Source organism: Copadichromis virginalis, linkage group LG20, assembly GCF_057382275.1.
Source record: "Copadichromis virginalis isolate Kocher_CV1m ecotype Utaka linkage group LG20, C_Virginalis_male_GT1.1, whole genome shotgun sequence".
Classification (NCBI taxonomy): domain Eukaryota; kingdom Metazoa; phylum Chordata; class Actinopteri; order Cichliformes; family Cichlidae; genus Copadichromis; species Copadichromis virginalis.
Window position 1 is genome coordinate 12,117,394 of NC_140637.1, and position 27,901 is coordinate 12,145,294.

Genomic DNA, 27,901 nt, shown 5'->3' on the forward strand with positions numbered 1-27,901 from the left:
AGGGCGGCTGTGGCTACACTGTAGCTTGCCATCACCAGTGTGTGGATGTGTGTGTGAATGGGTGGATGATTGTGTATAGTGTAAAGCACTTTGGGGTCCTTAGGGCCAAGTAAAGCGCTATACAAATACAGACCATTTTATTTACCATTTACACAGGCTCACCAAAATTAAGAAAAGACCTGAAAAGCACCCCTTCTGATTTGGTGTAAACACCACAAAAGCATGGATCCATCCTTTCTCCTCAACATGACAGTGAGGTCACTGTACTCGAATAATCTCCAGAGTCACCAGATCTCAGTCCAATAAGGCACCTTTGGGATGTGGTGGAACAGAAGATTCACATCATGGAATTATAGATAAGAAATCTACATGTATGCTGCTTATCATGTTAATACAGACAAGAAATCTCTGAGGAATGTTTCCAGCACCTTCCTAAATCTTTGATACAAGAAATTAAGGCCGTTCTGAAAGTTGCAGCCTAGTACTAGTAATGTGTGCCTAATAAAGTGACCAGTGAGTGTACGTTCATTACAACTGCATTATCATTACAGCTTTCCTTTTATGCTTTATTTTAACATTGTTCAGCAAAGTGAAAAGTACTGTAAGTGTGAATGTTAAATGTATACAAATATAAAAAAACACCTATAAAAGTTTCTTTGATGAAACAAACTGCAGCAGCTCACAAGTGCATCTCAGTCCTGTTATAGAGGCTAAAATTCCTAAATGACTCAGGACTGGGGAGAAAACAAAGACAGCTGAGTAACTGTCTCCTACACTGTCCCATTTATACCCAATTAGAACCATTCTAAGACAGTGTTTGTACAAATAAGTCTTTGAATTGAAGTGAAGACATAAAAGACTGAAGATTTTCAGAATTTCTTGCACATCTTCACTGTCAGTGTCCAGACTGCTGTCTTGTCAGGAGGAGGTAGTTGTGGCGGAGGGTTCGCAGCTCCGTCAGTCTGCCCAGCAGGCGGCCAAACCTCTGAGCTCCTCCTCGCGCTGCTCCAGCTTGGGCCCCGCACAACCTGGACAGCAGGTCCAGGATCAGTTCCTGCATTTTCTCAACACAGCTGGCTGCCTGCAGGGATGCGCGGTCTGCAGACAGGGACAGAAAGACAGAGACAGCTTTACAACAGCATCCCAGAAGCTTTGCTTTGCCAATTCTTAACTTGACAGCTGATTTTATTCCTGGTCTGACCTGAGCAGAGCAGCGCTGTGGCTGTAAGTAAGGTGTACTCAGCCTCCGCCACCCGCAGCGCAACCATGCTGTGGAAGAAGTTGAGCACTGGTGCAAAGAGATCCTCACTGCTCTCTGTTCACGCCAGCAAATGTGGAAAAAAAACATCTAATTCATTCATTGTCTGAGCAATTTTTCCACAGCTTGTCAGACTAAGGAGTGTATCTCTGTGTGTGTGTGTGTGTGTGTGTGTGTGTGTGTGTGTGTGTGTGTGTGTGTGTGCACCCACCTGAACCAATGAGTCCCCTGCTGTGGATGTTTTCCTTTGATTCTACGTCTCTGAGAAAGCTGTGTGTTGACATACTGAAAAGCTGCAGTGCTGATTAATGGAGAGAAAAAAAGAAAGAATGGTTATTTCATACAGTTATCTACTTGTGTCTCATCATCTTCCTCTCTCCTGGTGTTTTTTCACCTGGACTGGGGCTTGTTGGGTTGTGGGAAAACTGCTGGGCAGAGAGCAGGAACATGACGTCCAATGAAGAGATGGATAGCAGAGAAATCTGGTCTGAGAAATCCAGGAGGTCAAAACCTGTGAGAAGATAATTCTTTGTTGCTATTGTTGTTTTAATTCTTTAAATCCAGAATCATTTTATATAACTTTGAACTGATATCAAAGTTCCTCCCTGGAGACACTGGCTATAATAATTCAGTAAAAGGACTAGATGTTGTAGTCCCTGATAATGCATTGCTTTAAATGGCGAGAATCTTGAGGGATGGCTGTTATGAGGAAAGGCAGCCCAGAAACTTTACCAGCAGCACACATCGTTGTGTGCCTCAACTTTCAGTCTTTTACCCAAGCTAATCTGCCATTTTTTGGGATTAGAGATTTGATCTAGATTATCATATTAAGATTTGGGACACATCATCAGTAGTGGACCTTGGATTCATCGGGTGTTTCAGCCATTATCACTAGACACCCTCATCCAAGGAGGCCCTGCCAGGGTTGATCAGGCCCCGGAGTGTGTCACTGGTTTATGCTAAATTGTTATTTCTCTTCTTCTTTCTTCTGTTTAGTTTTCTACAGTTTATTTTCTCCTATCTATTCACTGCAACTGAGAAATAATACTTACCTCTTTAGGTAAGTATTATTTATGGAGCCTAACTTCTTCAAAGGGATAGAAAAGGTGATAGAGAGAAGTAAGACAAAAGGGACAAGATAGGAGAGAGCAGAGAGGAGAGCCGGAAGGGGGGCGCCCGATCTGGCTTCCCGCACCTTCCCGCCTGTACGCTCTACCTCCCCACTGCCTCCCAGAAAAGGGAAGAAGAGCAGAGGGGAGAAGAGCGGAATATTTTATTTTCTCTCGCGGTTAGCTGACTGCCTTAGCTGCCCAAGTGATGTCAGCTCTTTTTAACCATAGCCAGTGACTGGTCCTCTCAGCAGTGTTAGCTAGTTCTCTTATAACCTGCTGTTGCGCCTGTCCTCTGATCCCAATCTCTCTAAGTAGTTTTGCTGTTGTACTGGCAACAAAGCCCCTGCACCCCACTTCCACTGACGCATCTTGATCTTCCAGCCTCTGTCCTCTGCCTCAAGTTGGCATACTGCAGCTTCTTACGCTCAAATGCTTCCTCAATTGCTTCCTCCCATGGTACCGTCAGCTCAATGACGTACGCAAGTTTTTGGGAGTTCGACCAAAGGACGAGGTCTGGTCGCAGAGTAGTTGTTACGATCTCTGTGGGAAAAATTAGCCTCTGATCCAAGTCCACTTGCATCTGCCAATCCGTGGCAACCTTTAGTGGGCCCAGGTCCGGGGTTGAGGGGCTTGTCCTCGACTTGGCTCCCGGACAAATGTTGATGACAGCTGACACTCCTCTTGGTTCGTTAAAGGTTGAGCGTTGATGGATTTTCTTTTGCACTCAACTTTCTCGGCTAGACACCTGAGGACCTGGTTGTGTCTCCATGTGTCTGCCCTGAGTAAGGCTAGTCCTAGAACCAACCAAGATGTACTTCAGTGTGGCTGGGACTGTACACAGGGATCAGGATGGGTCCTTTCCAAACCACAGCTGCAGATTTATTGGGGAAGGTAACACATCATATCGGATGATGAAACTTAGTCTATTAGACTCCATTCCCCAGAATTCACTCCATGAGAGTTTCCTCTTTTCCACACTCTACCAATTCATCCAGCGACCCTGCTTGGCCAGCGCTACGGCTGTGGCATGTCTGGCTGTTTCCTCCTGTCGGCGCACCTCTTCCACCACCATTTTTTGATGTTCGGTTACAGATGCCTGTTGCCACCGAGGTGTTACTGCTCTAAGTCCAAATCCTCCTCTGCCCTGTTGGACATGACCCTCCACGTCACGATGCTGAAGAGCAGATTTGGCCTGTAGCACAGATGTGGCTGGGGTCCACTTCCTCCCCTTCGCTAGTGGGAGCAGTGCTTCTCACTATTGGGTCCTGGGAGTCCGTGAGTGACATCATAAGCCTCACTTTTGCACATTTTAACTCCTCTATCAGACTAGGCATAGGCAATGACAGTATCCCGTCGCGTAGAGTCCAACGCTGCTTAGGCATTTGGGAAGTCCGAGCCACTTCTTAATGTAGAAGCTCACTAGCCTCTCTAGTCGATTGGCATGATTGAGTGAGACCTCGTACATTGTCAAAAGCCACAGTAGTCTGGGTAATAACCCAAACTGGGTTCAGAGCTTCAGTTTCCCTGGGAGTGCAGTGTTGTTAATCCGCTTGAGGTCATTAGCCAAGTTCTGCCTTAGTTGTTCTAGTTGCCACGTATCATTGAGGTCTGCGTTATACTACCGTCCCAGGCTCTTTATGGGCTTCTCTAGGATGGTTGGAATTTGTTCTCCACTGATATAGAATTGCTCGGCTGTTTCCCTGGAGCTTCTGTAGCAATCGCCTAGTACATGGTTTTGTTGTTGTAATGATGGTCATGTCATCCATGTAGGCTCTAATGGGAGGAAGACAAAGGCCACTCATGAGTGTCTCACCTCCCACTACCCACTGAGATGCCCGCATGACCAGCTCCATTGCCATGATAAATGCCAGAGGGGAAAAAATGCAGCCTGCCATCGACTCCAATTTCCAGGTGCTGCCAGGCTGTGGTGGTGTTCTCAGCTGTCACACAAAACTGAAAGTAGGTCTTGACCAGTCCTGTGATGTGGTTCGGTATGCTGAAATAGTTGAAGGTCATCGACAAGATCTCATGCAGAACTGACCCAAAGGCATTGGCAAGGTCTAAAAAGACCACGTGATGGTCTCTTTGTTCTTTCTTGGCAGTTTGAATCTGGTGCCAGATGACGCTGGCATGCTCCAGGCACCCCGAGAAGCCCTGGATGCCGGCCTTCTGCACTGATGTGTCAATGTAGTTGTTTCTTTGCAGGAAAGTAGATATTTTTGGGGCAAAGACACTGAAGAAGATCTTTCCCTCTACGTTCAGCAGGCTGATCTGGCGAAATTGGCTGATGGATGAGGAGTTCTTCTCCTTAGGGATCAGAATACCTCCTGCTCTTCGCCAAGCCTTTGGAATAACTCCTTTCTGCCACACTACCTTCATCAGCTTCCACAGGTATTTGAGGACTCATGGGGTGTTTTTATAGAGCCTATATGAGATGCAATTAGGTCGTGGAGCAAGCATGTAGATGCAAACAATAATCCCCATCCTTCTTTCAACTGAGCTGTGAGATTAGCGCGCTATGGGTTTCGTTTGGTTGGCGGATGTAGATAGTATAAAGAAAATAGATCCAACACGAAACCACTAACAATAAGCTCTATGGATTTTTATTTATTTATTTTTTTAAGAAACTGGATCATGATTTCTGGAAAGCCATACTGCTGCAAAGCACCAGCAGGAAAGTTTCATTTACTTCTATTATATTCAAGAGAAAGCAGAGATTTCTTCAACCAGTATCTCTTGTGCCAGCAGAAACATACTGATTCAATTTTGAGGACTGAGAAGAGACTGTAGGTAATAAGATTCTGGAAACTTTCTTGAAGCTTGTATTTTTTTTGTCTCATTTGAATGGGAGAACATCTCCCCTCTGATCCTCTTATCCTGCTTCTTTTTCAAGCAAATACATTATAAAGCTGAAACCTTCCCTCTTTCATCTCACCTGGCACTGTCCTGGCAAACTGCAGCAGCCTTTGTAGGCGGGGTGATACTACATCAGACAGGCCTTCCACTTCTTCTGGACACAGCCACTCAAATGCCTGAAGGCACACACAACAAAAGCAAGATGAGAACAAGAAAACTATTTTTGCACTGTATGTTTCTGGACTGGAACCTACCCTAAAATTGTTACTGTCCTGACCTCTGTAGAGCCTATGGGCCTCCACCATCCTGTCCACGATGTATTTCTGTTCTCGGGTTAAACTGGCAGACAAAGCCTGGTGCAGATGGAAATGAGCACAGCACACAGATTTGCAAAGAAGCACTCATGATTACAGAGTGAGAGACTAGACACGGTTTAGATTAATAATGAGGGGAGCCTAAGACTTTTAAAGCTGATACTGAGAGCTGTGTGAATAGCTGGAACACGTTTTATTTCAGTCCGTCTAATGCCTGTTTGAACCTCCTGGTGGCAGCAGAGGAAGAGTCTGTGATATTTCAGCCTTTCTGGGTTTGAAAAAAATATTGAAATAGCAATGCAACCAGAAATCATTGACTAAATAACCGAATAAATACAAGTAAATGCGATTATATTTATTATATCCTATATATACTATTTCAGTATGAACCAAAGTGGTGCGACTGACCATCAGGCTGATGCTTGAACACCAGCAGTTGCCATGGCAACAGTTTGCTATGATTCGTTCATTAGAAGGCCTTCGGCAGCTGCTGGGCTGGTGGTGGTTGAATTTGAGGATCATGTTTTAAGTCACCTAAATATAAAGGCAGCACTTTATAATGTGGCCTGTGACTAAGGGTGTAATTACCAAAGAATTCAGGAGAGTTTCAATGTGTTTTACCTGAAATTACAATGTAACAATGTGTATCTACAAATGCTTCCCAGTAGATACATCAGAATGAGGAGGTAACAATTCAAGTTTTCACAAGAAAGAAGAACATTTTAACTCTCAGGGAACTGCACCCTTAGTCACTGGCTGTATTATAAAGTGTTACCAATACCAAAAAATCCAGCGCTAGTCCCCCCAAAATTATGCTTTGTTAATGAGCACCATGTTAATGCTTTACTGAAAAGGTCCAGCAAATCATCTTTTTCCACTAAGCATAGTGAAATCTGAGCAGGTTTATTTCACTGAGACAGTGCCTCTTTTTTTAGTTTCACATGACCATTTTGCATTGCTGCTTGTTTCAGAAGCTTTAAAAACATCAGGTGGACTTGGAAGTCTTGTCAGAACAGCCAGTAAGATGTTCAACAGGAATCAGAGCAACCTTTTTGTTATTTACAAAAAGGCTGGATGGCCTTTTTGTAAATAGCAACCGGTTCACTCCCATTGGCTCCTTGGCGGGGTCTGGTGCCCTGGGAGCCCCTTCCAGGGGGTTGGGGGCCCTCAGGCCTCTGGCATCTGGGCCTGTGGCTCGGTTAACTCTGGCGCAGCTGGGTGCCGGCAGAGCCCGCAGGCACATCACTGCAGCCCCCTCTGGCTTCTGCTCCGTGGCTGCTTCACCCAATCACACACTTTCTCTAAACTGAGTGCATCCTAACTACATTCATACACATTCACATTCACACTCTTGACATGCAGACTGGAGGAGCCAGGGATGGAGGGACCACTAACCTTCCGATCAGCAGGTGGCCTGCTCTACCTCCTGAGCTACAGCCACCCACTGGCAAAGATGAGTAAACCGTCACTAGGTTTTGGATAAAGTGTACACTCACAAACCTGTCAAACATGCATTTGAAACATTAGCTACCATAGCAGTATAGTATTGCAACATGGCATTTGGGTCTTCTAACTAAAATAGGAAAATAGAAACATAAATAGTGCCATCATTGCCAGACCTGGCCCACATCTGGTTGACATACACCCTGCCATGACACCGGTCAATCAGAAGTGCCAGCTTGATGCCGGATCCAGGGAAGACCTATTTTCTATGGGCCTTTTTTTTTCTTTTTTCTTCTCTCAACAGGTGATCCAGGAGATTTTTTCTTTTTAAGTGCCCTTTCTCACACTCCCTCTTCCCCTCTGTTTTTCTTTCCTTCCCTCTCTTTCTTTCTTTCTCCTTTTCCTATCCCCCATGTCTGTCCCATGTGTAACAACTGAAAATAAAATGAAATAAAATAAATAATAATAATAACAAAAGTCGATCAAATGGACCAATACGGCAAGGCTGTGATGATCCACTTGGTAAAGTAAATCCATTGGGTATTTTTCTTGGCCTTCAGACAATAATTCTGATGGCTAAAGGACAAACGGGACAGGCAGAAAAAAAAAAGGCTAGCAGGTCCTCAGGAGAGCTAATGGCATAGAAAGTTGAGTTAGCATAGAAGGACACCGAAGGATTGCACCACTACACAATCTGAGCCTTAGCAAAATTAACTTATGGTTTAATTCTGGGTTTTCAGGTCTTGTACTACATGCAGGAGGTTAGAATAGCTGGGGAGAATAGTGTCACCCTTCCTGGGTGATCCCTCAGATCTCAGGATGCAGATAGCAAGACATACTATAGATTTAGAGACTGTGCCTGGTGAGCAAAAGTAAGAATTATAGATTCTTAGGAGCAATTTTAGGTTGTTCTTTGTTTTGTTTTGTTTACCACTGGCAGCATGCAATTTCAAGGCAATTTGATGCTTCTATAAGCCTTAATCGAGCAATATATTCCTAGAACAAGTCTCCTTACAGATCTAAATTATGTTTTTAATTTGGTCTGTTTTGTTCTTGGGCACTTAAACAGCACTGGGGTAGCAGGAGAAAGAATAAGACATTTTCCAACGAGCATAAGAGCACCTACTCTGCAATTCATGGGTTTAACAAAATGCTGTAGTTGGAGTCTGAGCTAGTGCCTTAATCAGGAGACAGTTATACTGATAAGTCTATTAAGATTTTGCCAGCTTTCCTTCCAGGCTTTAAATAAACTTTATTATCACTGTGCACTACTCTGGCACTTTCATTTCCTTATGAATTAGCATACCATGTAATCATTTGTATAATTCACCCATATTGGTGCTGTTAAAGTTGTTCCTGTATATTGTGTTTTATGTGAACTCTTGCTGCTATGCTGAATTTGTTTAGCCCATGTGGCACAATAATCTTGAACCTCGAACTCTGAAGTTAGGAAAGTATCCAATCGAGCACAGGTGTGCCGCACCTGTCCGGGTAGCCTGCTGGTAGAGCTGACTCTCCTGGTGTCTGTGTTCTCATCTTCCTCTTGCCCTCTGCTTTTACCTCCTTTCCTCAGGCGTTTGGATTGGCACTGCACCTCAGTCAACAGACCTGAAGAGAGGGTAAAAAGTATTATTTTCTGCACAACCACAAAGTGGCATATTTGTTTTTTGGAATCTCACTAATCATTTCTCTGATTACATTACAACCTCAGTCAATCAGTTTCTTGTATTTGAGCCTTACATTCAGCCAGCATTCCCACAGCTCGGCACTTCCTCAGACGGCAGTCTTGACACTTCCTCCTCATGTACATATCCATCTCACAGCTACCGCCACTCTTACAGTGATACACAGCTTTCTTGGTGACACTGCGTCTGAAGAATCCTGTAGCGAAAGGTAAAACATGACGCGCTGATGCTAAGAAGTAGAAAAATATGAAGATCAGAAAGCAATCAAATAAATACCTTTGCATCCCTCGCAGGTAAGAGCATTGTAGTGGTATCCTGATGCTTTATCACCACACACCACACACAGCTCATCCTGACCTCTGCTCTTTCCACCCGAGCCCATCCGGGACCACCGCCCCATTGGCAGTCCTACAGATCCGAGGCCCTGAGCAAAGAGGCCCCCACAGTGGGGCTCGGGGCTCGGATCGCAAGGGGCCTCCAGGCAGTGAGGGCTGTAATGGTATGGTGGGTTGCAGAGCTGAGAGGAAGAGGAGGAGGAGGAGGGAGAGGGGGCAGAGGAGGGTGGAGAACCATAGTGGGAGAAGGGCAGGTTGGCAGGACTATACTGTTGTTGGCTGTATGGGAGGAGCTGGAGGTCAGGGTCCTGCAGGGGATAGCCCAGGGGGTCAGCCAGCATATCTGAAATCAAAGTCCAGGGTCAAAAGTTTTAACTGGCTCTGTATGTTGATGAGAGATGACACTGATGTAGGATCACATAAGTCATAGGTCCACGTGTGAACAGAGCAGCTCTGCTTTCTGTTTGTCAAGGTTGGCCAGTTAGAAGAAAGCTGACTGGAGGAAGGGTGGCTTGTTTCAGACAGTATAAGTAAGTATAAGGCAAGTGTGATTCAAAGCTTCTGTAATAGAGTCCAATAACGGAAATATGGAGCTTGAAATGAACACAATGAGGTTTCCTTGAAATACATTACTCGGACAGCTGACTTTTTGATGTGGCCTTGCAGTTTAAACCCACCCTGTCTCCATACATACAAAATTTGTATTCAGATTTTCATTCCCTTGGTTGTGCTAAACTGTGAGAAACGATTCAAGTATAAAACATGACATTTAATGGAAATGGTCACTGGAGTAAAACCTCTATTAATCCACAGTTAAAGAATTATCTACCAGGAGATGAACCATTTATTCCAGTTGGAGTAGCATTTGCTAAAAGCTGCAGTGCTCAGCAGCTGTGACAAATCACTGAACCTTTTGTAAGAATCCCAAATCCAATAAAAGTTGGACACTGTGTAAAATGGAGATAAAAACAGAATGCATTGATCTGCAAAACTCATACACTACTGTTGTATTCACAGCAGAACACAGAAAACATCAAAAGTAAAGAAAAGAATAAAATCTTTTTGAATGGCACCAACACCTCTTAAAACAAGTTGGGACAGAGCCTCATTTACGCCTATGTTGTTGTGGGTTTTTTTTCATTATGCAAATTTCCAGAAAAGGAGTTTTGCTCTTTGCCTCAGTTCACTTTAAACGAGCTTCAACCCAAAGAAGACGGCAGACTCTCTGAATCCCGTTCACATGTTGCTTCTGCTTCGCATCACAGAGCTTTAACCTCCATTTGTGGATGGCACAGTAAGTTTTCTTCACAGGCATTGCGCCTGTTATGGCCGAAGACCATAACCACCCAACGCTGACTGTCCCTTGTGCTCAGAGATTTCTCCAAATTCTGTGAATCCTTTGATGATAACATGTACTGAAGATGATTAGATATTCAGAGTTTTTACCAGTTTTATGTTGCTGGTACATATAGATTTATAGATGCAGTTTTTTGTACAACTCTCCCACTCTGAGATTCACGTTTTATACGCAGTCATGTTACTGACTTGTTGCCAGTTAACCAAATTAGCCTCCAGCCGTTTCATTTTAGTACCACATACTAGGGCTGTTCGATATAACGATATATATCGGATGACGATATAAAAACGTCTATCGTTTCATTTTACGCTATCTTTTGTTTCGTGGTGTCGCAAATTAAACTCTTTACGGCAATATTTTTTCATCGTATTGATGGTCACTGTAGTGCCTACATTAATTTATTAAAGTTCTCTCTTTCTCTTATATTTAATATAACCACGCTGGTTTTTATGCATTTGGTTTTATGCGTTTTGGTTAGCAACAACCACGGTAACACCATCGCTTGTTTATGTTCCACATAAACTTTTCACATTAAAGCTCAAGATCCTGTTGTGACTTTTCAAAATAAACTGAATCACGTGAAAGAGCAGATTATTTACGGATGAGAATTAAAAAAGAGCCACCAGGTGCTAAAAAATAAACCTTAGACTCAAAAGTTAGAACAGGCTTTTCCTGTATTTATTACACGCCGTGTAATAAATACTCACAAAGAAAACGGCGGCTGTTACAACTTATGTCTAAAAATGTATCGTTTCATGCATCGGTTAAAACACTCGACTCAAGACGAGCTGCCCAAGATTCACAGAATTTACAGAAAATGTTACATTTTTGTGATTTATATCGTTATCGGGACGATACAATTCTTATATCGGGATATGAAATTTTGGTCATATGGCACAACCCTACCACATACTTTTGTTGACCCAATCCCACTGACACATGTTGCTGCCATCATTTTCAAAATGAGATCATATTTTCCCTAAAATGGTTATTTTTCTCAGTTTAAACTTTGAATATGTTTTCTGTGTTCTACTGTAAATAGAATAACAGTTTATGAGATTTTCAAAGGATTGCATTCCATTTTTATTGATTTCTAACTTTTTTGGAATTGGCGTTATACAAACTGAGCTAACATAGATCACCCATTTTAAAGATCGCTATCTTTAACCAGGAGCAAATGAACTTTTATCTGGAGTCACGATGATGAAATGATGAGAGACAAACAGCTAGTTTTAAGTGAAATACAGGATCATGCTTAAGGTAATCTTATAGTATCACACACCTGTGCTGCAACCTGTCCTCACAATTCATAACACTCCATCATTTTTTTTCCTTCTTCTTCTTCTTTCCTTCCTGCGTCACCACATTGGACCATCCCTAGCATCTCCTTATGTCACTACAGCCTCCTGACTGTATGTAGGATATTGTTATGATTACATCAGGCTGTGATCCACTTAAATAGCGCTCAAGTGCCATGGTGTAAGATTTATGACTTTAGGTGTAGCAAATATTCTTTCCAAATTGAAAATCTTGTCAGTATTGTAAATCTTTCACACACATACAGCATCTAACCTACAGGGAATAAGTGATTACACTAGCGTGACTGAAACATGAATGAACGTTTAAGGAAACTCTGTGACGCTGGTCGAAGTCAAAAAGCGTTCAGAGGAATGTGAATTTACGTGAGTCGTGACTGCTTTAATGGGTCTTATGGGATACAATAAAAAGCTGAGAGTGAGACCCTGTGAACTTGTTCAGACTGCTGAAACAGGATGCAGCTGAGAACTCCCAGTGCCATTTAGGATTTTTCTTTTTATTATTATTTTTCTTTTATTTTTTTATCCCCTTTTTCTGGATTCTTCATTTAGTCCATCATTCATTCAGTTCGTTGTTGGGATGACCTAAAACATGTCAGAGTGTGGGTCAGCTGCTTGTGTTTTGCAAGCACTGACTCCACTGAGAAAACATGTGTGACCACTGGCAGCCTCTTAAAGTACAGCTGGACTGTTCGACTGGGACTGCTGTGGGATCTGTTATGCACTGATTAAACAGAGAGCCCACCCAACCTTCAGGAGTTTCAGGAAATGGGAACTTTCGGGCTAAAACATGTTGGATGAAGATTAGGAAGGACTAGTTCATTGATTTTAATGTGTGTAAACCGTGTATATGTACACATGATAGTAAAATGAGTATATGTATATATAGTAATTTTACTACTATATGAACATATGTCTGTGAAGGTTCTCAGTCATCCAGGTCATCGTAGTCTAAGGAGCTTGGAAAGAAAAGCGTCTGGACTTCTTTAAGTTGCTTGAAGACCATTTTACCTCTCATCTGAGAAGCTTCTTCAGTTCTAAGATCAAATAGTGAAGAGCCCTGTGGGAGTGTCCCCCTAAGAGGGACAATGGACCCCCCTAATGATCCTCTACCTAATCACGTGAGCCAAGGTGTGAAAACAGGTGTAGGTCACATTCAGCCAAAGTTTTGGGTGAACTCATTGTGAAACCTAGCCCCACCCTATCATGTGATTTCCTGAGGTCAGAAGGCCCAGGATGTGAGTGGGCGTTAAGGCGTCTGAAGAAGCTTCTCGGATGAGAGGTGAAACGTCTTCAAGCAACTTAAAGAAGTCCAGACGCTTTTCTTTCCAAGCTCCTTAGACTACGATGACCTAGATGACTGAGAACCTTCACAGACATGTGTATACAGTATATAGTAGTAAAATGTGTATCACTATATACAGTACTGTGCAGAAGTCTTGAGCCACACCTCATTTCTCTACATTTTGCTTGTAATTGTATTAAAGTGGCCTTAGCCAATAGCTCTAAAGGCTTTCTAAGTCTTTCAAAGTGCTTTGGATATTGGCTGCTTTTTCACTCATTTTCAGTCCAGTAACTGCATTGTTTTTTCTTCAATTGCAAAGCCAAATACACTGACTTATAAACCATTCAAGCATAAAAAAGCACCTTCCTCAAGGAATGAACCAGACTTGTTTCTACACATAACAGACAATTTAGCAAATAACCGATTTTTAAGAGCAGCCTTTCACAAAAATCTACAAAATCTACAATAACTGTCCAACAAGGTGATTCCCAAAGAGCTGTTAGCTGAAAAAGTAGCATATTATGGCATGATGCATGCAGGGTGCCCTTAAAAATATGGAACTGGCCAAGTGGAGCAGAAAAAAAAAGAGTATACCTCAGAGGTCAGAAGGGAGGTACAACAGTGAGTATGTACAGCCATCTGTGAAACATGGTGGAGGCTGGGTCATGGTTTGGGGTGGCATTTCAGCCAGTTGTGTTGGATATCTTCTCAAAATGAATGGAATTATGAAAGCAAAAATGATCGTCAGACTTTCGTCCAAATCAAGTAAATGCATATTGGGGATTTTTTTTTTAAACATAAAATGGGACATTATAAGTCACGGTGTCCCCAAAGTCCGGACATCTCTATTATTGAAGCAGTGTGGGAATCACCTTAACAGAGAACAGAACAAAAGGCAGCTAACATCCAACAAAGCACTTTGAACGTCCCCAAAGAAGCTTGGAGAACTATTACTGACGTCTACTTAAAGAAAGCTGCCTAAGAGAGTTCAGGCTGCATCAAAGAACAAAAGATGATCATACTAAATATTAACTTTAGAGGTACGCAAAATTGTACAAACTCTATTTTTGCCTTATATACTGCATTACATACTGTATTTAAATGTGTCTGCAAATGTTTTCTTCCCCTTTTCTGACCAAAATATAAACAAATGAAGAATGGCTTGAGACTTGCACAGTACTGTGGAGAGAGTGAGGTACGTCTTCGAGCTCTGACAGAAAATCAGGCATCCTGCAGTGGTGCTGTAGCACATGCACATAAAGAGGAATTTCCAGGAGACAATATTCAAAAAATAAATAAATAAATCAAAGCAGCAAAGGTCGCCATATCCTGCCTTTTAACACTCAGTGTGGTTTGACAAGTGTTAAACCCTTTCACAATGCATGGAGTGAGCAACAGATTAAGTTAGTTTAGAACAAAGACAGGATGAAAGGAAACAGAGAGTGACTGTAGAGCCGCATGAATGAGAGCCTTTTCTGTGCGTGTCAGATAACAACCGAGCAGTCCCAACCATGCTGGCGACTCCACTTGAGTCACATTTTCAGAGTTGACTTCCCATTTTGAGTAAATTGATCATCACACATAAAATTGTTAGAGCTACCTTTGTTTCAGGAAGTAATTCAACTTATATCTTTGGCAAATAGACAAATCTGAATAGTTATATCATGGTTATGTGAAATCCATTCCTATTCCCAACTCTCTCTTTTAGTAACCTCAAAAATAAGCAACATAAAAACGCCACCCTGCGTGTGGTCAGTTTCTCCTCAGAGACCCCATGCGTGTCATCAATCATCAGTTGTGACTGAGGCTTCCTCAAAAGCATCCCGAGGAGTTCTGAGCCTAAATTACAAGCGTGTTTGATGATAAATGACAGAACATGTTGAGAGCTGCTGCAGCTCACATTTAGTGGACTAATGTCCCTGCTCTGATCAGCTGAAAGCCTACTAATGAACTCTTCTCTGTGCTTAATTTCCCCTCCTCGCTTTCATTCTCCCTGCAGATGTTTCCTGTCTTTACCCGACTAGGCGATGGGTTGGCTTGGTGGGGGGTGGAGGGGGAACTGGGGAGTTGGTGGGGGGGTGGTCCTTGCTTTCTCACTGTGTGACTGAGCTGCTGTTTGCAGTGTTTGTAAACCATTTGAACGCTGTCTAAACACTCCTCAGCCTCCCTTCCATCCCACGCACGCTAGGGAGCCAAACAACACCAGCAAAGCACCTCCCGCAGCTCCCCCTCCTCCTCCCTTTCTCCTCCTTCTTCTTCTCCAAAGGGCAGGAGGGGAGACAACAGGGAGACTTTGTTGATGATACATGTCAGTATAAATAGATCCTCCGATGCACGCTCAGCCTCTCTGCATGTCGCGAACGCGGTGAGCCGGCTGATCCCCCTCAAGAACTGTTTTTTCCATGTCACTGAGTTCTCAAACGCCGTAAATAAAGGCTTAGCGTTCATTCATCAGCTGTCAGAGTGAATGAGGCTGCACTGCACACAGAAGGCAGTCGTATATCAGCGTGTAACAATATAAGCTATTTATGACCCACTTACTTAATGTCAATCTGTGTGACCAGTACACAGTGTCAAATCTGTAGACATAATAAAGCAGCAGAAGAGTCATCAAGTCTCGAGTGTCTTATGCAGCATGGATGCTCATTTTGCTGCCTAGAAATTGTGAAATTCTGCTCTCTCTTTGATTTAAATGTTCATTTCAAGCCAGCGAGGTTTAGATCAGCAGATTGAAAAATGCTAAAGTGTCCAAAACCTTCAAGGAAGTTCAGAACCTCTCAAAGTACAAATGGAAATTTATACAAAGGGGGATTTGGTTAGAGCAGAAGTGACAGCAGAAACCACATTTTCTTTCTTAATACTTGTCGCACTAAATTTTGTACTTTGTTTGGATTTCATCTGCTCAGGTGAGAAGAAAATCCTGTGAACAGTGTCCATAGTAACTGCTTTCTCCTGAAGAAATAATCCCATTTATTCTGTGGATTACAGGTTGATATGGAGACTGGCTCTGAAAAACGATGTCTCCCATTGAGCTCTTTACAGTAGCACTGACTGATCATTTAGAGAGTTTTTTGTAAAGCAAATGTCTGCACACATTCAAGTTGCATAAGGTATTAAATGCTTAAAGTCAGTTTTTCCTTTTTCCAGTGTCAATTTAGATATATTAATGCCCCACGAATGAGATTTAGCTTAGAATAAGAATCAAAAATCCCATCAGGCAGTGTTTAATATTTCAATTTCGTGGTTCTTTTAAGAGAAGCTGGAGAGAAAACAGAAGTAAAAGTAGATGAAGACACCAAAGAGAAAGAAGCAGGAGCACGAGCATGACTGTGGACTCACCGTAGTACTGGAGCTGCTCAGCGGAGCAGTAACCATCTGAGGTGCTGAGAAACCCCCCTGCCGTGAAGCTCATCTCCAGCTCGGTCCACTCTCTCATCTGGACAGAAAATCCTCTCTCTTTAACTAGTAATACAGGATCTATCTTCATACACACACACACATACACCCAGAAACACACAGAGACAATTACTCAGAGAATTCTCGCAGATATCAAGGCTCTGGGAAGTGTGGAGACATTCCTCAATCCCCAGGATGCGTCCAGGTCTCTTAGCTGATATCCCAGCCTATTTTTAAAAAGCAGAGAGCAGCAGTGCAGCTGATCCTCTTGGTCGGTGGTGGATGATGTGCTGGAGGAGGGATTACACATCCCAGGGGGATAGACAAAAGGGAAAGTGGGGGGACACCGAGGAGGGACAGGGATGGGACTGTGTGTCCAAACAGCTGGACCTGACTGGGACGTCATAGATCAGAAAACGCTGGGGAAAGATGATGGCTTTATTCCTTGCATGTTGAGGTTTGTGTAACAAGAGTGCAACAGCTGGACTGGGCGAAAGAAACATTTTCCATTAATCTCACGTTTCAAATAAAAGAAATCTTCCTTAAAGTTTCCCTTCAGAATAAACAAACCTTGCTTCTTTTATTTAAGTTGTACCTAACTGTGCGCTGTGAACATAACTGTCCATATTTGTCCTAAAGGCCTTGGGGAGTGTGTTTACTCTTCCTTTTGTTTACCACTGTTCTGTTTGTGCTGTGGTTAATATTGGACAACAGATTAGATTTAAGGCTCTCGGGGTCCTCCGCCTCCCCACAAATAGTTAACCAGACCAGGGCAGAGCAAAAGAAGTCGAGGCCTGCACCACCCGGAGAAGACGGAAGAGTGACCCCCATTACAGGCCTGTAAATCTCCAAGCAGGGCCGGTTGACACGCAACATGCTTACTGAGGATTAATAGTGTCCTCCCACCCGCCTATCATCTCTTTCGCTGGCTCATTATGGGAATCAGGACTGACTTATGCACAGCAGAGGGCTAAGGGAGAGCCAATCATTCTCAATGAAACTGTAGCCTTCACTGGTGCAATCACGATCAGTCTCACTGACAAATGAAACAGGAATGTAGCTGCTGGCTACACAGTGTGGTTTTTTTGTAAGTGGATGTCTAAAGGGTAAATTGATACATATGTGGTCACAACACTGTGGAAAAGTACAAACTAAGGCCTAAAGAAAAAGTACATAAAACAAAAGATGTGTCACACTTTTGAAAACTCTGACTTACCCTGATTAACTATAAATAAGGACAAACCGATTAACCCGCTGTGAGATTTGTCACAAAACTTTCCAGGGGGTCAAAGTGTGTTTCAACAGGGCAAGGGATTTTCATTGGAGCATTTCTAAGCATATTAGTTTTCTTTAGAAAGCAGCCTGGAGATTTTTGTTTAGAAACAAAAATGACCAGGATCAATAAAAAAACTAACCTTTATACCGAGCCATTGCACAAACCGCTGCTGTGCAATGTGTTATAACGCTGTGATGCTCAAAGTTTGTAAAATCAAATTAAAACTGAGGGTTATCTTCTAATTTACACACAGTATAATAACTTCAGCGAGTGCTTGAGCCGTCGCTTGAGAAATCAAGTGCCAAAAACGAAAGAAATCGCTTTAGACTTGAGAAAAAGAATCGCTGTTGCTCACAGAGCAGGAGATGGATATACAAAGTTACCCAAGCATTTCCAAAGTGTCAAGAACTGGAGAGAGAAGTATCATCAAGAAATTCAAAGACAGCCACAAAACACAGAACAAACCTGGGAAGGTAGGAAGAGAAAGAAGGGAAAGACTCTAGAAATAAAACTACCGGGAGATGTTTCTAAAAACTAACAGTAATAATTACATTCAAATTGACTTTTTCCGATAGATTTAAACAAGCAAGTAGCTGTTTAAAGCTGTTGGAGAAGTGTTTACTCACATAAATACACGTGTCAGTGATTCGCTCTTGCTTACAGGAAGTCTTGTTTTTTAACTCTCTGATATCCAGGGTCTGGTGTCATTCAACCAGGATCTAAAGAGCTCTACAAGGGCTTCAGAGTAAAGTTTGTGAATGCCTATGAGGCTGGTAATGGATTTTAAAAACTGTCAAAATATCCTAGAATTCATACTAGTACTTGAAAAAAAAAATCCACAATTTATGTAAAAGATTTGCATGTGTACTTTGTGAAAAGAAAAATCTATAAGGCACCAAATTTCATAACAGGATCTCCGGGTAACTCAACCCCCTGCTGCTATCAAAGTGCAAGAAACAGAGGCTACACAAATCTGACCATGCTTGGCCAAAGGCTTTTCCTATGAAAATGATGATCCGAGCAAACCAGCTTTTCAGGAAAAGAACCTGATACCAGCTGTGAAACTTGGTGGTTGAAATGTTACACTGTGGTTTTGTTGTACCTCTTCTCAAGGACTAGGTAGCCTCATCTATGAATCCCATATCACAGTAGAGAGTGCAAAAAAAGAAAAAGGCCAGTTGAAGAGCCATACCTGAACCTACGCACGTTAGCAAATCCTCGGTGGAATGACTCAGTCAAAGTCTGAGAGATTTGAAATGGACATCATGAAAAGCCACAAACATCTTGCAGTAGAAGAGTGCACGTTGATGTCTAGTGAGTCTGTGGACACTTTTTTCACACTTTCTATTTTTCTTCCTTAAATTTCCTTGTGTTGTTGTTAATGTATATGACTTTTATCGGCATTGTTCCAAATTAAATCCAGTGTGATTTAATCAATATTGTTATTTTGGTTCATTTAAAAATCAGACTTACACAGAGCGCAAAAGGTAGTTCTGTGACCATGCTAGCTGTTCTCTGAAAATGTACTTCACAGTGTGAATATCGTGTCACCAATCGCTGTTTAGAATCAAAGTTTACATGATGCCGATGAGGATTGTTTTGCAGGGTTTCGGCTGTATACAGAAGAAATGTATAAACTAAAAGGTGGAGACGATGAATCATGGAGGGAACATGAATGTCTGCAACCGATGTAACTTGCACATGGTGTTAAAACTATCCATTAAAAAGCCAGACAACTCCCAGGGTCAATGGGCTTCAATTATATCTTGATGTCATACATGCAGTGCTGTGCAAAAGTCTCATTACTTTGGAACTGAGTGGGCTTACATCGATCAGAGAGTTAGAAGTAAAAGGAACTTAGATTAACCTGAAAGGAACTAATACGGGCTAACTGGTAGTCGATACAATTCAGGAATTAAAACCAAAACTGACCTGGGGGAAAAAAAAGAAATATATTTTCGTTTTATTTTTTTATTTGTCTTATTCTTTTTCCTTCAGGGATTTGGATACAACAAGTATAGCATGCATATTATACACAAAAACACACTATTACCCGTTTCTTTTTTTATCATTAAGATGAATTATTCTTGAATGAAGACATTGATCTGACACGTCAAATGTAGCCAATTGTGTTTATTGTTCCACCCCCATCTCTCTACCATGTGTTCTCAAAAGTGAACACAAGGTCAGGAGATGATGGAGGAAATCAAAGGTGGGGGGGAGTTGTAAAGAAGTGATTAAAGGACAGGTAGAAGGGGGAAAAGAAGGAATAGATAGAAAGGAGGAAAGAGACAGGGCAGAGAAAACCCCAGCAATCCCCTCTGAGCAAGCACCAGTGGGAAGGAAGAACTGCCTTTAAACGGGCAAAAACCTGCAGAACCAGGCTCAGGAGGCGGCAGTCAACCGCTGGGACTGGTAGGGGGGTGAGGAAGGGAGAGAGGGGAGAAAGAGGGCAGAGGAGAGGTGAAAATTAAGATGGAACAGAGGTGGAGGAAGAAGGTGTTACGACCTGGCTCAAAGGCCGCAACATAAAAAAGGAGACGAACACCAGGGCCCGTATCCCTAAAGAATCTTTGTGCAAAAAGTGGCTCCTAGCGGCCAAATTCTAAGAAAATTCTCAGAGTCATGACGTTTTCTTAGAATTTCCCCTAAAAGTGACACGACAATCCCAGTTAATATAAAAGCTATTCCTCAAGATTCCTAACGCTTAAAAGGGCTCCTAAGGCGAGATCTGCTAAGAGCAGGGAAGAGGACTTTTAGTGGCTTAGGAGTTCCCCTAAGCAGCTGCACAAAATGGTCAACAGAAGAGGCAGGAGAGATGTCCTGCAAACACTGGATGACAGGGAATTATTGAGATGCTACAGATTGGATCGTGCAGGAATCATGTTTGTGGTGGATCTCCTTAGAGATGCAATTACTTCACCAACTCGACGCCACAACGCTATTACACCGGAGACGAAAGTAATCACAACCCCGAGGTATTTGGCAACCGGGAAAATGCAACAATGCAGCAGTGATGACTTGGGTCTGCAATCACAGACATTGCTAAAAGCTGAGCCGTGTTACCCTCGTTAAGACCACACTGGACTTGTAACGTTGTGATTTCCACTTCATTAAGGACAGCCTCTTGAGATAGGCCATCTTGTTTTCAACGGGGTCCATATGGGAGTGAAAGTACAAAATATGCCAGCTAGGATATTAATATGAGCAAATAAGACACGAATCATTATTTGAACAGGGTGTAATGAGTTTAAGTTTTCACATATTTTAGATTCTAATGGCTATAACCCCTACAGCTTACTATTCATTTTCCAGATATTTTCTTGAATGTGAAATATTATTTACAATTACAGTCAGCATAAGATTAGAGTATATAATATGTTTATTGATTTGAGGGTACATCCTTTGCTCATTATCACCAAAAGCTCATTTCCATCAAACTTGTAGGATCAACCAATCACGGCTTTTGAAATGATGACTCATACCTAGCAACGGGGTCAACCACACCTCCTCACTAAGATAGGATTTTCCATCCATTCCTTGCTCAGAGTTCACTGAAAATGTTCTGGAATCACTTCTAAGCTAAAACTCCTGGCAAGGAATTTTTAGGTTAAGTTAGGAGCTCTCTGAGAGGATTCTCAGAATCTTTAGGGATACGGGCCCAGATTGTTAGTGAGAAGAGGTTTTATCTTAAAATGGAATACCAGGTTGGCTAAAATAGCTAGTGCCACCAAGGCAAAGACAAGTGAGCCTCAGGTACAATGGCGTGTCCAGCGGGGTGGCCTGGGGGGGCACAGGCCACCCCCCAAACCAGACTGGCCACCCCAGGTGCCACCCCAAAGGCAAAACAATAAAATTCAATCAAATATCAAATGTCCGATTATGTTTTCACGGTGACGCTCAGATATCCGAGTGTAAGTGAATGCAGCATCGCTTCTGCGCTATGCGCATCACGTTAGCAAAGGTAGGAGAGCCAAGCACGAAAGACGCACTGCAGGAAACAATTTTTCGGTGAAAGAAAATGAGGACAGAATAAATGTCCCGGTAAGTAATATTAAGTTTGTTGAGTTTAGTAAACTTTGGTGAAATTAGAATACCAAGGAAAAAAATAACACTTAAAGAATTATTGCAGCTGTGGAATATTTCAGACAGTATGCTACTGAGGGCAGCTAACATAAGAGTTATGCGTTATAAGATATAATCTAAGTCGTAACATTGCTGTATGGAGCTGCAGATTTGGTTGCAGGTTAACATCGCTGGACTGGCCATCGGGCATACCGGGCATATCCCCAGTGACTTATTTTTTATTTTTTTTGTAATGGCATGAACAATGAGAGGTGGTGGATTGGCCAGATGCAGGTCGATGTGTAGAAATAACTCCGTTGTTTGGTGGTGACTATGGCGGGGCTTCCACAGAGGCAACAGGTGGATGAGGGAAGGGGAGGCAGGAGGAGAGACCCGAAGCAGCCACCAGTCCGAGTGTCAGGTGAACTGAACTTCAGGTAAGAAGTTATGACCTGCAGTCTATCTGGGTCAGATATAAACCAAGTTTAGGTGGAGTTTATTTTCATGTTGCTGGTTTACCTTTTAGATGACATGAATGAGTTGAAGGGAAGTTATGAACTGTTTCTGAGAGACAAATAACACCAGGATCCTTTTTTATGTAGCAGACAGCTGGTAACTGTGCAGGGGCGGGTCTAGCAAAGTTTTGCCAGGGGGCCAGGTAGGGCATTAACAGGGAAAGGTGGGCACAAAGAAATACTTTTCTTTCTTATTCTCATTTAAAATACCTAGTTTTTATTAAATAATTATCTAAATCTTACAACCAAAGTTTTTATCTGACGTAAAATGTATAGAAATCATACATATACCAACAAGACTGTACATCACTGTCACAACAGGGTTTGTTTTCAGTCAAAGTCTTTATGGCTTTACTACCTGGTGGGTCGGTCAGTAGTAAAAATGCCCAATTTTTTTGTCCCAGTCCAGCCCTGCAGGTTAATACTGGCAGTGTCACCATGCCAGCTGACTGTATTTTATCATCAGCCAGTGTTGTTCTTTATCAATATTACCAAAGTAAGGCAGCATAGAAAGTATTTACTTGCTTTCAGGTTTCATTCAAATGTTAGTCTTTTCAGTTGTTTCCCCACTTTTTTCCTGTTTCAAAATCAAACACCAGTTTGTGAGAAGATTATCTTCTTTTTTTTAACAGGCAGATAAAGTTTTGCATTGGCATTGGCTAATTTGTCAATTGTTTGTTACAAATGTTCGTATTTTAATTTTCAAAAATGTTTTTGCCCAAAACATATGTGCACTATATGTCAGTAAAAATACTATGCAAATATTGTTGTCCTTGACTGCTGAGTAAACACTGACAAAGCACTGATTGTATCTCTTGTACTTTATCAACGCAGTATCTAAAAACTTTGCACCGTAGTGGTTAAAATCTCATTCTAATAAGAGTTAAAAGTGCATTTGGTTATTAGGTTTATAGGATTATTGAATTATGGTTAAGGGTTGGTAGAATTTTTTTTTAAAACATTATCTGCCAATTAAATCTGCCACCCTTCTCCAAATCTGTGCCCCTACCTGGCCCCCCCAACAAAAATTTTCTAGACACGCCACTGCTCAGGTATGCTTTTATCCACACCTGACTAGGTGTGGCCAATTAGCACCAGCTGAACACATTGAGATGATTAGGGGCTGCAGAGGGACGTAACACAAGGCTACAGCAGGTGGGGAAGCATGCCTTCCAACTGCTCATTTCTTCTCTGGATTTCTTGAAGCGTATGCTGCAGGTCTTCATGTATTTTCTCTTGTTGTTGCTTTTGCGCCTGCATTTCAGTGTTTTCGTGCTTCAAGTTGCTGAAGTTCAACATAATCCCCTTAATGAGCTCTGAGCTCTGAGAGCATGAGGGTGGGAATGGATGTTTGTGTCTGTGTGTGCCTGTATGTCTGTGTCTATATGTCAGGTTGGGTATCAGACGCCACCTCTCTGGGGACATCTCAGGCCCTCCAAGGTTTGGAGGCCTATCTCCACCCACCACCACTTCCCCTGCCGGTGGCGGACTCCCTCAGGTGTCGGTGTGTTGGTGGTTCTTTGTGTCTGGGGGTGGGCGTCCGGGTACACACCGGCTCACTCCTTGGCGGCCGCTTGTCGGGGCCTGGGGCTCGCTCGGGCCCCTTTGGAGGTGGGGTGCCCCCGGCCTCTCGGCCTGGGGCTCGGTCACTCAGGCACAGCTGGGGGCCGGCGGAGCTCACGGGCGCGTCACTGCAACTCCCCCTGACTTCTGCTCCGCGGCTGCTGGGCGAGCCCTCATCTGGGACTCTCCTCAGCTCTTACTGGAACAGTGGCGCGGCTGCCCCTCTGTTGGTCTTCCATGGTCTCTTGTGTTCTGGGGGCCTCTGGACGTCTGGAGTTTTGATCTCCTCCATACCCGCTTCACACCCTGGAGGACGGGGCTGTGGCCCCCCCACACTCCCTAGCAGATCATTACATGGAGAAACCTTTGGAATGCAAGCATGCTGATCCACACAGGTATGCACACATGGGTATTCACAGACGCGGACTAAAGCTTTCTTGGCTGCTGCCTCAAAGCACACTGTGCGCTGTCTATCTTGCGTGCTGCACAATATCGTTTATTATTTAGTAAATATTGATATCTATGACTAGCTAGTTTATTGTGATGGTGCTTTGTTTTCTCTATTATTATGTTGCTCTTTGTTGTTTGCTGTCTCCTCTGTTTGTTTTTTTTGTTTGTTTTTTTTTTTTCTCCATACAGGTGACCCAGGAGTTCTTTTTTTTTTTTTTTTTTTTTTTTTTTTTCTCTCTCTTCCCCCCCCCTTCTCACCGTCTCTTCTCCCCTTTGGTTTTCTTTCTTTCTCTCCCCCTCTTTCTCTCATTCATTCCCCCTGTCCTATTTATTAAAAAAAAAAAAAAAAATGACAAAGGATGAACTGAAGCTCTGCCATCACGTAATGTCGCATACTGCTGTTTCTGATGTCATTTAGAGAAAAAAAAAAAAAAAAAAAAAAAAGAGCTCTGAGTTGTTTTTCGCCATTCCATTGATCCTATGCTGCATCTCCGAGCTTCGCTTTTCCACTTTTTCCTTTTCTCATTCTAGTTCGGTTGTTTTGTCCTTCAAAGTCACCGTTCCATCCATTCATGATGATGAATGGAGGGAACATGAATGTCTGCTAAAATAAAGAACACACTGTTTCTTTAAGAACAAAAAAGACAGCATAAACCGAATACTGTCAGTGTAGAGCACAGGTGTCCTGCAGGTTTTAGATGTGTCCTTGAACCAACACAGCTGATGTAAATGGCTAAATTACCTCCTCAACATGTCTTGAAGTTCTCCAGAGGCTGGTAATGAACTGATCATTGATTCAGGTGTGTTGACGCCCTCGAGGCCTGGAGTTCGACACCCCTGGTGTAGAGGATCGACATAAAGGACAACTCATGGCCATCTGCTGACATCTTCTTGAATTCAGTTGTGTACATCCACACAGAGCAGCAGGTCAGCTGATCACAGCCTGCACATTAATAAAATCTACTGAGTTCTCAATAGAAATTATTTTTGCGTTGTCATTCTTTTCCCCACGCTGAGCCATTGCAACCCATTTTAGGATTTCCCCACCTGCTCCATCCTACTTTAGCCCCTGACTGTGCACATTTTCCCGTTTAGAGGCAAACTCACTCTATGCAATGTAGGCAACAGAAAATAAAGAGATTGTTTTTCATTTTCATTTTTCTTTAGATTCAAGCTAAGTATAATCAGAATAATAAAATACTATACTAAAGTTTGTATTCCCATCTGCTGATTTTATTTTATCATTAGGTAATATAGCACAAGGTTCAGTTAGCTCTGGACAAAAATAGAAACGTCCTTCAAAGAGCTATTTTCACTTTCTTACTTTAAGTATATTTCACTGTACTTTTTTTTTTTTTAAATTTGAGTAGAGAAGTAGACTATTACTGGAGTATTTTTTAACAGTAGTATCTGTTCTTGTACCTAAGTACCAAATGTTTGCCATCTCTCTGACCAGAATCAACTTTTTGGGATTTCTTTACCTGGATGATTGAGCATGCATCGGGACAGCGTTTCACAGTGTTTTTCTATCTACAGTGGAACACTGCTGTGGAGGATGCTTTTACTGCATTGGCAGTGTCTTTGCAATCACCCTCATAATGAAAAATAAAGCTGTTGCCAATCAGCTTCTTTCCAGTTGATATGTACGGTGCATCAATTTTAAAATTATTTTCTACATAAAACATGTTGCTGCTGATTTTTGGTCCAGTTCTTGTGTAACTTGGCATCTTTCATCCTTTGCTCCTTGTTTTCTGTTCTTACGAATGGCTTCTTGATAGCTGTCCTTCCACTGAGACCATTTCCGTAGAGGCTTCAGTGAACAGTGGATGGATCAACTGAAGGCCAGATGCATATCTCAGGTCCTGTATCGGATCTTTCCTGTTTCTTAAGGACACAACTTTAAGATGCTGTTCATTTGCTGTAAATATTTTATGCAGCCCTGTCACTTTTTCCTTTGTCTTCCACTTAGCCAGTTTCCAAACACTTTTGTTACTTTTCATATATTCAGCTAAAGAAATGAGAGTAAGTGATGTTTTTTTCTGCCTTTTCAAAATACTTTTTAGCCAGTTTGCAATTTGCACTAAAACAACTAAAAAGCATCTCAGTGGTGGGTTGCTGATGGATTCTGGCGTGAGAAGAAGTGAGTTACAGCTATTTCATTGTCAAAGGCAGTGTGTCGCATCTCAACATGCTAGTGTATGTCGAAATAAAAACCATGATAACAAACCATCCCTCTGACTCCCTCTGACCCCTGAAGAACGGAAGAGGAACAGGGAGCAGGCAGCGGCACTGAGAGTGACTCTAAATGATGGGGACAATATCTGAGAGCGTGTAAATGTCACCATGGATCTTCTGGAGGTGTCAGACTGTTGAACACAGGCCCCCACGGGAGTATCATAAAAAAATAAAATGAAAATAGGAAAATGGCAGGGTAAGGAGGGAAAGAGTTTTAGGTCACATTCACATCAAGTGTGGTTAGTTCAGTTGGATTCTGGAGTGAACTTTTTTGGGGGGATTTTGTGCAGCAACATGGCTCCAACCACATGAGAAGGGAGTAAACGGTTGTCTGGCATGTCTAAATAAGCACGAGCACAGCAAACTACAATTAACGCAGCGTTCCCTCCAGACCAACAACTCATTAGTCCTGAATCACTCACACAGTATAAGCCCAGAGATAAATTCAGCACATAATAAATCGTGTTCGGCACGTACTCTCCGTGCGATCGGCTCCCGTCTCTATCAGACAGCTGCTGGCTGGTAGCTGCAGCTCGATAACAGCCCGGACTGTTTACTGATCCTCGCAGGAAGCTGACACTCATACAAGAGTGGCCTCTGGATTTTGTGAGTAAAGTCCATAGCTTACGCCTCAGCATATGTAAGTGAGAGTGGCTGGGGGAGATTTAGCTATCACAAGGAGGAATGTAAATTGTCAAACATTAGTTATGTCTGCTCGGAGCATTTGTTTGAAACCGTATTCTCTACTCTGTGAAAGCTGCTGGTCCTCTAGTGTGTTCTATTTGCATTATTTTTCAATTCAGTTCACTTTTAATTTTTTATGGCGAAAATTCCCAACAGCAGTCGCCTCAAGGTGCTTTATATTGTCAAGTCAAACGACCCCATTTGAGCAAGCATTTGGTGACAGTGGGAAGGAAAAACACAAGGGTCAGGGAGGGGCAGCCACCTGCCTCAACCGGTTAGGGGTCCCCATTATAATTTTTCCTTATGTTCCACCTCTGAAATAAAAAACCACTAAAACAGTCAAAGTTTTCTATCCATCCTCTTCTTCTCTTCGGGGGGTGATGGAGCCGATCCTAGCCACAAACAAAATTTTATTTAAAAAAAGAAAAAAAAAATAGGCCAGTATCCATAAAAGTCAAAAGATCGGGGTACAGACTGCCCGAAATGGTCCGCTTTACATTGTTGTTTTTTCCCTCCTGACTCTGTCTGACGTCAGTGAGAGCAGAAACGAGGCCCCCCTCGCCCACTGCTCAAACCTATTGCCAAACCTGCTTAAAGGGAGAGTGCAGTGAGCTGAAACGTCTTGTTTTAGACAGTGGATGAACTGAGAGGGTACACCCGGGTGCTAACTAAGGTAAATAGCTTAATAGTGAAGCATGCAAAACCATTTTAGCAGAGCCCAAGAATAAAAATGCAGCTAGAATTGCACATGATAGC

At 42.6% G+C, this 27,901-nt stretch overlaps 1 protein-coding gene and 1 long non-coding RNA gene across 5 annotated transcripts in view; one reads left to right on the forward strand and one right to left on the reverse strand.

The window, feature by feature from the left end:
* Window positions 1-120: 120 nt before the first annotated feature.
* The window catches only part of nr1h5 (nuclear receptor subfamily 1, group H, member 5), a 28,198-nt gene continuing 417 nt past the window's right edge, over window positions 121-27,901 (reverse strand). The window contains exons 2-12 of one of the 4 annotated variants that reach the window (XM_085444676.1): window positions 24,969-25,169; window positions 16,301-16,397; window positions 8,945-9,346; window positions 8,724-8,864; window positions 8,467-8,591; window positions 5,481-5,579; window positions 5,306-5,402; window positions 1,653-1,769; window positions 1,470-1,559; window positions 1,202-1,315; window positions 121-1,098 (exon numbers count right to left, since the gene is read on the reverse strand). In XM_085444676.1, coding sequence (XP_085300802.1) covers window positions 896-1,098; window positions 1,202-1,315; window positions 1,470-1,559; window positions 1,653-1,769; window positions 5,306-5,402; window positions 5,481-5,579; window positions 8,467-8,591; window positions 8,724-8,864; window positions 8,945-9,346; window positions 16,301-16,397 — 1,485 coding nt within the window. In that variant the 5' untranslated portion in view covers window positions 24,969-25,169 and the 3' untranslated portion in view covers window positions 121-895. Of the gene's footprint in view, window positions 1,099-1,201; window positions 1,316-1,469; window positions 1,560-1,652; window positions 1,770-5,305; window positions 5,403-5,480; window positions 5,580-8,466; window positions 8,592-8,723; window positions 8,865-8,944; window positions 9,347-16,300; window positions 16,443-16,490; window positions 19,517-24,968; window positions 25,170-27,901 lie in introns of those variants that run through there. The other 3 variants (XM_085444677.1, XM_085444675.1, XM_085444674.1) reach the window with 3 other exon arrangements.
* On the forward strand, window positions 23,559-24,596 carry LOC146684421 (uncharacterized). The gene is made up of 2 exons (XR_014917299.1): window positions 23,559-24,171; window positions 24,416-24,596. It is a non-coding gene; the product is annotated as an uncharacterized LOC146684421 (long non-coding RNA).